The 14,142-nt window shown below is 35.4% G+C and overlaps 1 protein-coding gene across 1 annotated transcript; it reads right to left on the minus strand.

The window, feature by feature from the left end:
• Positions 1-7,231: 7,231 nt before the first annotated feature.
• On the minus strand, positions 7,232-12,930 carry LOC142532578 (C2 and GRAM domain-containing protein At1g03370-like). Its single transcript, XM_075638884.1, is given in 10 exon segments — positions 7,232-7,750; positions 8,017-8,289; positions 8,441-8,717; positions 8,873-9,135; positions 9,464-9,580; positions 9,666-9,949; positions 10,085-10,267; positions 10,365-10,458; positions 10,460-11,610; positions 11,924-12,930. Coding segments are annotated over 10 exon segments (3,186 nt in total). The 5' UTR covers positions 12,273-12,930; the 3' UTR covers positions 7,232-7,555.
• Positions 12,931-14,142: the final 1,212 nt, after the last annotated feature.

Genomic DNA, 14,142 nt, shown 5'->3' on the forward strand with positions numbered 1-14,142 from the left:
CTGAATCGACGGAAGCTTTTACTGATCAAATCAGTTTAAAAACAACAGTTAATCAGTTAAGTCAAGATATGTTTATGGATGTTCGAAGATTTCAAATGCTCCTACGTCGCCCCTTCTACCACCTCGATTACGAATTCACTAGAAGACTTTGATCTATATAACTCTTTGTACAAACTCACTCAGCTTAGGACTTACACTACTGCTTAATTTGAACTCCTAGCCTAGACTGAAGGTAGCACCTTCCAGTCAACACTTCTTTAACGTCTATGTGTAAAAGACTACATACACAAGTTTAATGTCTTTGTGCAAGACTGTATTTGAGTGGTGGTGTGTGTGCGTGTATGACAACTGAACAAGGAATGCACCACGAAGGTGTTTTCACACACTGAGGGAAGTAAGTTTCGAAACTAAGCTGATATGACTTGAGAATTCCTTCTGGGCTGATTAATTCTTGAAAGTTGATAAGCAAATAAGCGTGCCTTTTTTCTTTGTATCTTCACACACTCTTGTATGTTCCTTTTATTTGCTGATGGTCTTGAGCTTGTATTTATAGAGACGTTGAGACCGTACTCCAAGACTCATCACATTTGATCATTGCAGCTTGAATGTATTCCTTGATATATATTTCTCGACTTTTCTGACATGCCTCCAGAAATCTCTCGGCTCTAATCTTTGTTGCAACGTCCATTATTGTATCTTTGATCGTACATATGCTTTTGTATCTTTGTGCGTAGCTGAAATTCATTTTGATAAGCATGTCTTGATCTGCAACTGATTGATTATTAACTGATGCTCCTAACTGATCTTCAATTGGGCTGGTGAAATTAATTGACTCGTCAGTTGAACTGGTCAGCTGGGTTTTCAGTCAGTTGAATTCTTCATCAGCTGGACGGGCTTCTGAAGATCTTCTGCCGAACCACCTATCAGTTGGACAATCAGTTGAACTGTTTTTTGATAAATCAGTTGAGCTGATTCAGTTTGGTCGATCAGTTGGCGTTTTCAGTTTACGTCTCGATAGCTTCAGTTTTGGCTCAATAACTGATCAGTTCGAAGTCTGGTTAGTTCCAGCTTCCTGCGCACTAAGAAATCATTAGAAACAAAATAATGGTTTTGTTAAAATCAAAATCAAGATTGCGAACATGAAATGTTCCAACACTATACAATTAAAAAATTTAATTTACATTTTATATTTGATATATAGGTATGTGTTCATCTTTCTCACCCTTTATTATTCGTATTTAAACATAATAAGATGGACTTGTATGATCTGATTTTAAATAATCGATTTGAAACGTTCACTACTCGTTTTTCTTTAAAATGTACTAGAATTTTTTTTCTTTCTTAAGCGTTCGGCCGAACACATACACATATATATAAATATTTTGCATCATTTAAAAATAAACCAACCAACTCAATGTTTGAAAACCCAAAAAACACAATTTAAAACATGAAATCGTAAATTTTAACCAAACTTAAATTTAACATTCTTCAAAATAAAGCATAAACATCTTAATCCCTCAAAAATCTCTTGAAATCATAATAAGCCATAAAATCTTTAAAGTAAACTTAAATCATAAACGTAATGCGGAAACTAGCAAATGTACTCGAGCTATGTACATCATCAGTCCAGCTAGTTCAACCATCAAGTCCTCTATGAAAATCATGCTCATCTACATCGATCACACCTAGTGAATCTAATGACTTAGCAAACCTTAATCATGATAACAAGTAATACATATGCAATCACATGCATCAATAAAATACTTTTACTAAAAATATCTTTTCATGAACTATGCATAACTTTAAACATTTTCTTTCATCATATACGTATACGTTTTCCTTTTATTGAATTCAAATCATTAATTGTTACTTCATTTCAGCTGTAGGTCGATGGATCCATCTACATATAACCATGGTATCAGGCGACGGGGACATCAGCGACACTCTCACCCGCCAACTGAGCATTGGCCTTACATATCATCATATCATCTCGATGAAAATATGATCTTCGGGCTCTCTATAGGGTCTTCTCCTTTTAAATGGGCTCCTTCTGGAGCCTTTTCCCGCATCCAGGCTCCGTCTGGTGCCTTTTCCCATAACAGGCTCTCTCTGGGGCCTTTCCCTCACGATATCTCCAATCATATCCTTATGTCACAATCAAGTCACCCCCTTCAAATTTTCATTATTTTCACCACTTATAAAAATTCATGCAAATATATATATATATATATCATTTTTCTTTTAAACCAAGCATACAACATGTCTTTTAAGCATTAACGTTTCATAATAAAATTCCATAAACATTTTAACATTCATTACAGAATTTAGGGCATTGTCAGGACGTTTAATATTTTTCAGATGTAAAATAAACGTTTTGCCCCTGAAACCCTAACTATCCCATTTTATCCTCAGACCTTAAAACGACGACCAAAATCCATCCAAACATAACATAACACCTTAAAATACACTCATAAATATTTCTTAGACGTACTCTTAAGCTCCTCGACTAATTTTCCAAATCGTTTTAAAACTTATACGTACATCCCTATTTTAATCTGAATCGACTCGAAAACACCTAACCATACCCTATGCAATCCAAATACAACCATTTAAGACCCTTGATCAAGCCTAGGAAGCCTACTGAATTTTTATCGTCCATGTTCAAACCCTAGCTTGGTCCAACCATTAATTCCTTCGACCCTAGCCGAAGGCCGACCCAACCAAACCCTAGATGACCATCCTAGGAGCTATATCGAAGCCTTAGGACTCTACTGGACCAACCTCTACAGCCCCTATAATACCAGCACTCAACCCGCGCTTTCTTCATGGTGCGCGCCGAAGGATGTTGTGCCATCCATTTTTTCTTCGAATCAGCCCTCCCTCGATCAGCCTAGGTACTTTCCTAGCCTCTCTCAAGACCCTTGAACATTTCCCTACATCCGCTAAGAGCCGTGTCCTCCTAAGAAGCAAAGTTCCAAACCCTAATCCCATGAAAACCCTATTTTTCGTTCATCATGACACCCTATCATGTCCAGCCCTTAAACATGCACCTAAGGACCCTTAAACATGTGAAAAAACGTCCATTCTAGTAACCCTACCATAGTAGGTCCTTTGTATATCGTAAGCAAGAGTTTTAAAAGATGAAAACTCTAGTTTTGTTCATGTTATGCCAATAAAAAAATATATACAAAGTTTATTATGTTTTTCATTATCAAAACATATAATATGATGTAAAAGATGAGTGAAAGAAGATTAAGGTGTGCCTTAGATTATTTCACGCACGAAATTCAATCATTGATTCGAGGGACGTCGGCGGAGAGACAGGGGAAGAAGTTTGCTGAATTTTTCCTTCAAAACTCACGTGAAGTGCTGCCTTAAATGTGTGTGTGTGTGTGTGTATGTGTGTGTGTTGCTTGGCTGAAGGAGGAGTCCTAGTGCTCTATGTAGGAGTTGAGGGTTTTCAAATACTAGTTTTAATATAAAATACCATGGAAAAGGTTTAGGCTAAATAACCTAGTATAATAGGTCCATTAGGCCTATTAGATAGTAATTAAAATATTTTTTTTATGATACTTTTCTAAAATTTTATCCGAGCCTCCAAAAAGTCTCTGTTTTTGTCAAAAATCGAATACCGGTTTGAAATACGACTGGGCACGTAAAAACACCTCAAAAATCATCATTTTCTAAAATACTATTTAAAATATACCACATATTAAATAATTAAAAATAGTGCTTTAATAAAAATATTTTCCATTTAAGGTCTCTGGTCGAAAACACCTAACCATACCCTATGCAACCCAAATACAATCATCTAAGACCCTTGATCAAGCCTAGGAAGCCTACTGAATTTTTATCGTCCATGTTCAAACCCTAGCTTGGTCCAACCATTAATTCCTTCGACCCTAGCCGAAGGCCGACCCAACCAAACCCTAGCTGACCATCCTAGGAGCTATATCGAAGCCTTAGGACTCTACTGGACCAACCTCTACAGCCCCTATAATACTAGCACTCAACCCGCGCTTTCTTCATGGTGCGCGCCGAAGGATGTTGTGCCAACCCTTTTTTCTTCAAATCAGCCCTCCCTCGATCAGCCTAGGTACTTTCCTAGCCTCTCTCAAGACCCTTGAACATTTCCCTACATCCGCTAAGAGCCGTGTCCTCCTAAGAAGCCAAGTTCCAAACCCTAATCCCATGAAAACCCTATTTTTCGTTCATCATGACACCCTATCATGTCCAGCCCTTAAACATGCATCTAAGGACCCTTAAACATGTGAAAAAACGTCTCTTCTAGTAACCCTACCATAGTAGGTCCTTTGTACATCGTAAGCAAGAGTTTTAAAAGATGAAAACTCTAGTTTTATTCATGTTATGCCATAAAAACAAATATATACAAGTTTATCATGTTTTTCATTATCAAAACATATAATATGATGTAAAAGATGAGTGAAAGAAGATTAATGTGTGCCTTTGAGTATTTCACGCAAGAAATTCAATCCTTGATTCGAGGGACGTCGGCGGAGAGACAGGGGAAGAAGTTTGCTGAATTTTTCCTTCAAAACTCACATGAAGTGCTGCCTTAAATGTGTGTGTGTGTGTGTTGCTTGGCTGAAGGAGGAGTCCTAGTGCTCTTATAGGGTGAGACGTGTGTTTTATGTAGGAGTTGAGGGTTTTCAAATACTAGTTTTAATATAAAATACCATGGAAAAGATTTATGCTAAATAACCTAGTATAATAGGTCCATTAGGCCCATTAGATAGTAATTAAATTATTTTGTTTATGATACTTTTCGAAAATTTTATCCGAGCCTCCAAAAAGTCTCTATTTTTGTCAAAAATCGAATACCGGTTTGAAATACGACTGAGCGCGTAAAAATATCCTCAAAAATCATCATTTTCTAAAATACTATTTAAAATATACCACATATTAAATAATTAAAAATAGTGCTTTAATAAAAATATTTTCCATTTAAGGTCTCCTGGTCTCCGTTCCTCAATCGCGTCTCGAGTAATCTTTAAAACACAATCACTTCATGCAACTAAAACTAAAATACGTAAGAAATCTGATAACTTGCATGCATGTGATTCAAGTGTATCTTCAAATTTTCGGGATGTTGCACGATTCGTCTGTTTCATTTAGGATGAATTATTAATTATTCATTCAAATTTTTATTATTTTGAGATATAATTATCCAACACATTTGAAGAAAAACTTAAATCACTATTATTTGATTTAGAATGATGCACAACCTAAAATATAATGTAACATAGACGAATTTTGATGTTGTAATGTTTGTCATTTGTCTTGTGAAAGAATAAAATATGAAAATAACATGTTCTTTTGTGGAATATAAATACATTGAGACATGAAATAAATGAGAATTGTGTGAGCATATTATCGGACTGAAATTTTTTTATTATCGTAAATTGTTTGTATGTGTCAAAAGGATAGAGCTGAAAACTTATTTAAGTATGAATTTAGTTAATTTACAAAGAAAATATATGTTACATAAAGAGAACCTTAGATTATTAAAGAACAAGGCAAGTATTAAAGATATTAATCAATATCAAATCTGATGATGAAAAAGAAACATGAAAATCAGATATAATGATGTGATTGTTGAATTTAATCAAACAAATAAGTAGGAAAAATAAAATAAAATTTTAAAAAATACGAAAATGATATTGAATAATTCAAAAATCAAATAATTAGAAAAATTAAGTTATGGTTGTTTGAAATGATAGATAAACTGTGAAACAACATTTTTTATTGAATAATTTGCGAAAAAATTATGTGTCTACTTTGATTTATATATTTACGACGAATATTCATAGTATACTCAAGTTTGTTACGTCCACGTGCAACACATGCTTTACTATTAGTTGTATATAAACGTTATTCTTTAAAATATAATAATATATTATTTCTTTTATTGAAATTTCTTAATATTTTGTTCCAAAAAAAATTAAACTAATAAAAAAGTTGGTTATAAACTCAAAAAATTTATACCACCCAATAGACAAAATTTAAAAATTTTATAGCATTCAATAGAGTGATTAGTTTTCAATATTAAAATTGATATTAGAGTCAATGTCATGTGTTCAATTATTATGAATTGCAATGAGTGCAATTATTATGAATTAGATTGTTGGCGTGAAATAATTGACTCTGCTAGGAGAGCAATAGAAACGCGACACTTAAGCTGTCGTATAGTTTTAAAATGAAATTATACTGTTACCACCCACTATAATTTTTTACAGTGAAACATTTGATCATTTAGATGTTCTCCACATGGTTTTATCTATTAAAGTTTCTCTTAAATAACATATTTATTGATATATCTACCAGATAAAGATATGCTTTTTCCTCACATCTTAGAAAAAATTTATCATGATTTTTTGTATATAATATATTTATAAGATAAAGATATGATATTCCTACTTCTTCAACAAGATACATATTGTGAGCTCGTGACCCCCCTCACCCCATCTTGAAATATTATTTCAATGAATTTGGATAGCAAAGAGAGAGTGCTTTGTATTTTAATTTATTAATTCAAAAATATTTATGTAGAATAATATTTAAATCATGAAATGGAATATTATTTAGAAAAATGAGACTTTGCATGATTTGTTGGTTGCCACCGCATTTCCAATCAGGAATTTTAATGGGAAAATTGGTGGTGTGGGCCTGTGAGTACAATGGACTAACCCATTCGTGGGCTCATCCAAGATACCCATGTTGGCCCTCATTAAACCGTATCTTTTTCTAGTCTTCATTTCTCGTACAATCAATTATCAATCCAAAAACTCAGGGCCGTTGGTGGTCGGACAATAATATTTTATTTTTAGTTCAAGAAATATTCCAACTCAAATTTTTTTAAAAATTAAATAAAATGATATATTTTTAAAAAATTATGAGAAAATGATATAATTATCATTTACAGAATATTACAAAATCTATTCTTGCCATCTATCATTCGAACCAGACAACTCACTCAAATAATGAGCAACCCTTCTGTCTCGCCGTTCTTACGATGAAACCCGTAGATTATAAATCCCCTTTGTTTCCGGTGTACTTGGCCATAAGTTTTTTCATGTCTCAAATGAAGTGTCAGATGAAGTATAAACCATTGACCACAAGTTATGTTATCTTCGAGCTCAAACAAATTATGTTTGAATAACTTCGTGATCCCGAAAAAGGGGAAAAAAAACAAAGCAACACATTAATTATATCCACTGTCCATGGATCATCTACAGCAAATTTAACATTTACAGAAGAAGCAGTATACCATTTTCTAAGACCCCAAAAAATGGATCCAGTTACATTTTTCCAACTAACATGTGCCCTCAAAGCTGGTTGCATACACTTTCACATATATAAAAATCATAACTGTGCAATAAACAAGAGTTACAGACATGGAATGATATCCCATCTGCACCAGGCTTGTCAATAACGTGTATTTCGTAACCGAGCTTCGTCCAACTTATGTCAGATTTAGGGGCAATCGCTCCTCTCCACAGAATACAAGAAAGATTTGTTCTTTCCAATCAGCAATCTATGCCCCTGAAATGTATTCCTTCTCCAGGACGCTGAACATGATTTTCAGGCGATCCTGCAAATTAGATAGGATGTTTTTTGTGATTCTCTTTTGATATATTGTGTATCTCAACCACGCGATTCCAATGTATACTTGGACATTGCATCCTACGGACCTTGAAGGTAAATCTTCGACTTGATACCTTAAATGAAGCTGCATAAAAACCACCACGCGTTATCAGTAAAAGGAATCTTGCATCAGGACAGAGCCATGATTTTGTACTAGGGGAACTAGACCGGTGTTCATGAGGGGAGGAAAGTAGAATTTTTCAGAAAAAAACTACTGATAAAATCTCAAAATTTACACTTGGCCTTTGCTAGATCCACACCTGTTTGTTTTTCGTCATAAAAAAACATAAATACTACTAGTCAAGACTCGAGCCATAGATATTTAATGTAGTTGGTCAGCAATGCTCTTACTGTGAAATAGTCGCCTAGAGGAACCCCGTGGAGAGTCATGACCTCTTCTATAAGCCAACCATTTCTATCGGGAAGCGTAGACTTTTGCTGAGTGCTGGTCACTTCTCCTCTGTAACGGGATACATGTTTATCGAATTTGTAATATAGTTGTCTCTGATAAACATCCGAATTTTCAGATTCCCAGGGTGTGTGAGAGTAGTTGAGGCATCCGGCTCGTTCCATGACGTTCTGATCAATTTCACCCCCTCTGAACAACTCCATAAAGAAACTAGTCTGGAAGTAATGAATGAAAACTTTTAACATCTCAACATACACACGAAGCAAATATGGATGCCATGGAGAATCAAAATCTCAGAGCAGATAAAATCGATCTGATCTAAACAAAAACGTAAATAAATGGTGGTGCAAAAGGTTCAACACTCACAGGAAGAGATAGGATTGAAGAATAAGCCATAGACATGTTAACATCCTCGATTCCAATAAAAGATCCGCTCTCCTCAGTTTGAAGGGGTCTTAATTCATTTTCATCATCTCCCGCTTGAAGATTTTGAGCCTCGAGTTTCTCTGCAGCTTGGACCTTTTTGGCTATGGAGTAGTCCTCTACAGCAGTTTCTTCACTATTAGAATTGGACTCTTCCTCAACCATTTCAACCTTCTGTGCAGGAGTCAAGGCTCTTGCCCTCCAGAGTACCATGATTGTTCTGAACAGTATTCACAAGTTTTCTTTTAGAAAAAGAAACTGGGAAAAATTATGAATACGTAGAAAATGTACAAAATCGTGAGCAAAATCATTCTAACACGCGGCAGATAAGCCATCCAGGAAAGAAGGGAGACTTAACAGAATCATGATTATTACCTGTGAGCAATATTGAAAGATACGAATGAGTGAAAATGAAAATTCAGTCTGCCTTCTGAATCCTGTGTCCTCGCTCCATGCCGTGCATCAAAACCTTTTCCGGGCCTTAGTGTCATGATGATGATTGGACTTCCCATTGATGACAAAGTTGGAGGTATAACTTGAATATCTTCTATATCTTCCCAGAGAAAGTAAAACTTGGTTTTCCGACCAAATAGATCGGCGTGGAACCCGATAATTCTTGGCGACAGGAAGAGACGGCCCTGCCATCATATCAATAAATCATTAACAATTACATAAATTGTGTAAACGCATAAAAGTGGGAGTCGGATTTGCTAATTCCAACTTAAATGATTTGGCTTATGGGCTAGTGTCCAATGATAAAAAAAGAAGAAGAAGAAGAAGATGCAATGAAACACAACACAAGACAATATAAGATCCTTGTATTTCAATCATAAAGGCCAACATTTACAACACAACACGGGAATAAAACACATTGGAATTATACAAAAGATGCGTCATAAATTATTAATATCAAGTCTAAATTTCACAATATATTCTTTGATAGCTAATAGTTGCCGAAAAATATACCTGGAGAGGCATTTTCCGTTTCAAGTGGCAAGCAAAGTCATTGATGAGAAACTCCTCAGGTGGAAGTACGAAAAGCTTTTGAAATGCTGAATTTGTTTGAGGAGAACGAACTCTTATCTGCAAACAATTCAAGCATCGATTAACGAGAAAACTAAAAGTGTAATTTGACCGTGAAGTGAATCCATAAGACAGAGAATTTTACCTTTTTTCCGACCTCCTTTTCCATCTTAGTTATGTAATCTTTCACGACATTGCTACCCCTTGTATCATTCAAGAAAATTCTTAAATGCAACTTTGACTGGCATGCTTGAGCTAACTTTCCTTGAAGAGTGATCCATACATCAGATAAATCTGAAATACTAGATTTCAAGAAATTAATCTGAGTGCGCCCAAGTGATATAGCTTCATCGAAGGGCCCATCAAAATCGAAAACTTCCATATCCAACACAGATGGAGGCTCATCCATTGCATCAAATTCAAAAATTTCTGCATGAGACATGGATCTCAGTGGAAATTGAACACAAAACATAACCACAAAATAGTAATAAACTACATCACAATCTTAGAAAGAAACACACCACACAATTAGCAACCAATAGAACAAAAAGATCCTAAATTTACCGTTCCAAAGAGGGTCAGATTTCTGGAACTTGATAGAGCTGGTTCTCGTTTTCCCATTGCAAGTGAATACCACATAAGGATCCGAGAACCCACTTGAGTCAACAGCTGCAAAACTGCTTCCTTCAATTAAGGCAACCGTGAGCAACCAACCGTTCCCTTGTGCTTTGAGTCCATGATCTGTGCCTTCAACATAGTAATGGAAAGGGGTAAAATTTGCATCGTTAGATAGGTTGTCATTAACCCAGAAACTACACAATTATGAATAATTCTATTTGAATACCTTTTTGCAATCTTGCCTGCATAAATCGAGACATCAACTCTAGCGCTTGTTTGCCTTGCAGAATTAGTATCCCAGACACAAACAATTCACCAACTGGAATCAGGCAAGTCCAAACCAATAAACTCAAGACCCTGAATTGTGCTAGGCATGGCCAGCCATATATGCACAATAACATATAACCCTATAAAAATAGTCGAGAACACTCTGAAATTCACAAAATACTGAACCGCCAATTTCCAGTCGGACTGGCTCTCAGCCTGAAGAGTTGCCAAAAGTTGATCTTTCTCGGACCCGATATCTTTAATGTCAACCGGCTTTACATTCTGGGAGAGCAACTTCTGATACTGGTCAAAGCTGTCCTTTATGCCTTGTCTCGCTCCCCCTTCAATCATGCCTTTCATCATAGTGCTTTGCAAAAAGTTAACCCGCCAAGAAATTACCAGCCGAGATGACTGCTCCCCGGATGGTTGGTCTGGCCCTGGAGCAATACAGTAAAGCACTTCTGCCCTAAAAGTTTTCCCATATGGAGCATCTGGAGTGCTTACAGAGGCTAAAACAGCAAATGTCTTTGAGTCAGCTTTCAAATATGTTTGCTCCTCTATAGCTTTTAAAGCTTTAATCAATTTACTCGGAGCTTTAGTATAGGAAACCACTCTTTTAAGGCTTTCACCTTCATTCTCAAATTTCCAGGGTCCTATCAACAAATCAGTAGAACCTTGTAAGTCCAATGAAGACTTCAAAAAGTTTGAATCAGGCGAAAAGAGTATTGAGTTCAGCTCCTGTGGCCTTATTCCATAGAGTTGGTCCACAACTATCCCTCCAGATAAGCTACTTGGAACTTCGCCTCCTCGGTCCCTCATCTCCATACTTTTCATCAATTCTTCAAAATCAACTGATGAGGATTTTTCTTCCGGCGACTTGTCCTCCAACACCACGGAATCCACACCTTGGGTTAACTCTGCTGCATCAGTTGCATCAGCAGTAGCAACAGGCATTGAGTCCACATTTTTATTAAACATTTGAACAATTCGACCAGCTAATGTTGTTTGATATAATTTTTCCTCTCTAGACGGGACCGAATCTTCTACCCTCATAGGAGAAGATGGTCTTAGAGAAGAAGACTTCCTTGGCGAGCCTAGAGAATCTACAGACTTTCTTGGCGAGTTTAAGTTTACAGAATCGCTGAATTGTGGCACATCCAATAATGAGTTATTATTTGACAAACACACCGTGAGTAGAATTTCACCTATATATGAGAATAGAGCACTTGTCAATTATCAGCTGATGAACTAAATCAGGACTTCTACTAAACATCCCATCATTTTATTTATGAAAAATCACTCCATCATCCATCATAAATAAAGAAAAGCTGGAAAGTAAACTAATCTATCACTCAACATATCAAACTCTCCATTGACCTATTATTCAACCAAACATATCCTAACTTGAACAACTATTTTAGCATCATAACTCAAAATACGAAATTTCATCACCGGTGATCTCAAAGTACATAATCAACAATGCCCATTAGAGAAAAAAACATTAAGTTAAATCCATACCACAATCTTTGTTTTTGGCCTTTCTATCCTTAGGCTGCAAGGAGAACCAAATAGTGCCAAGGGACTTGTCCTTGGCTTCAAAAACCCAAGAAACGGGCACCTTGACCTCCCCAATAAAATCATCATTGAAGAACATGTCTTCATCAAAAACAGATATAAGAAGCTCTTCTTTCAAATCATCGACTTTAAAATAAAATTCCTCACACCATGAAGGGTTCAAGCATTTCTTGATAACTTTGCTCCTGTACCTCTGCCTCCCTAACTGTATTTTCACATACGGATCACTGAACCCGTTTGGATCCATTGCCGGTAGGTTTCTTGCTTCGATTACGCGCACTAGAAGCTTCATTGTTCGCGGGAAACCAAATCAAGAACGAGTCTTTAGTTATTCCATCCCAAGAAAAACAAATTTTATTCTTTGTAAATAAATGAATCTTACATGAATAATTGAATTTCTATGGGGACAAATGTCGTGTTCAAGAAAGGAAACCCATATTGTTTGCAATAAATAATATGCTTTGAACGGGACGGATGAATTCAATCAATAAATAATATGCTTCCAAAGATCAAGAATTTGGGTACAGAAATCACACAGAGTAAAGGGTTTACAAATAAACCATAAAGTTGAAATCTTAGGATATAAAAAACAGAGCCGATCACTCGGAAAGGAACCGTAAGAACTCGAGAGAAACTGCACTGTAGTGTGAAGTAATTGGCTCGCTTCCGATTGAAGAGCAGGCAAAGTTAAAGTTCGGATTCTTGAGAAAAGAACACAACAGAATGAACTCTTCAAAGATCAAGAACAATGGAGTTTTGATTCGTGGGTACTAGGGAAAGTTGAAAAATGAGTGTTTGACTTTTTGAAGCTCAGCACGTCTCCTTCCGGTACTTTCTTTCGAGCATTGACTTACAATAAACAATTTTCCATTTCACTGCAATTTCTATTTTTCTACCATATTAACATTGATAGATCTGCACAGAACAAAAATATATTCCAGAATTGACTGTTAGTCTGTTAAGTAAGAGCAAAAGATGGAACGCATCTCTATTTAATTGGACAACGTACATTAGTTATTCAAATAATTTGGATAATAAATTTCAAAAGATTTGAATTATTGCATGGATTTTACGCATATTACAGTTTTAGTTAATTTAGTTGTATTCTATCTTTAAAAAAAATTAGTTATTCTGGTTAATGTGTATATGTATATTTTGAAGTAGATTTATATGTATATTCGATTGGTTTGATTTGGTAAATGGCAAGTTAGATTTAACCAAATAAAATTTAATTGGTTTAGTTTTTTAATAATTCGATCACGCCGAAATGATCGATCAATTGAACATCTTATTGCAAGCTAAATGTATCAAATAAATGTATTATTTAATATTTTAATTGAATATATAGATGCATATATTTTTACTATATTGTTAAAAATGACATCATGTTCTTATTTTTTTTCCCGATAATTATAAGTTTTGGTGATATGCTGCAAAACAGGAAAATACACTTGTTGGAATTCAGCTAATACGTAAAATCAGCAAAAGAATATCAGAAGTTGGGACGTAAACGAATCAAATCGCTCGCAAGCTACTCAGAACTCGACTCAGAAAAAACCTCGTTAGAGATCATTCGTTAAGATTATCGAGCCGAGCTCGAAAATTTTATTGCACCGAGCTCGAGCTTTAGGATGTTCAGTTTTTAAGCTCGTGATCATGTACTTTTTTAGTGCTAGCTTGTTGAGCCATGAGTTTTTATCACACATTCCTATTTTAGAGAAATGCGGGATATTGAAATGCAATAAATGAAAAACATATCCCTTAATTCTTCATATCTTAGTTGGCCTTGAATAAAAATACTCGATGAGCTTTAAAACGAGTTTGTTAGAAGAAATAAAAAATGAGTTTGTTTAACGAGCTCGAAAACGAGTTCACTTAATGACGCTCGAGCTAAGATCATAAATATGATAAACGAGTTATTAATGAACCGAGCTCAATTTATTATGAACCGAGCTCGAGCTACTCACGAGCATAGTATTTTTCAAACGAGTCGAGTTCGAGTCTAATAAATAAAGCTCGAATCGAGCTTGAGCTTGATAGTGCTCGGCTCATCTACATCCCCCTAATCAAAAGACCCCTCTCACATATTTCAGAAAACCTTATCAAGGAAGTCTTCGCTGAAAATTAACTTAATATCATGTGACTTCACTGAATCATATTAT

The sequence above is a fragment of the Primulina tabacum genome, chromosome 2 (genome assembly GCF_025594145.1).
Source record: "Primulina tabacum isolate GXHZ01 chromosome 2, ASM2559414v2, whole genome shotgun sequence".
Taxonomy (NCBI): Eukaryota; Viridiplantae; Streptophyta; class Magnoliopsida; order Lamiales; family Gesneriaceae; genus Primulina; species Primulina tabacum.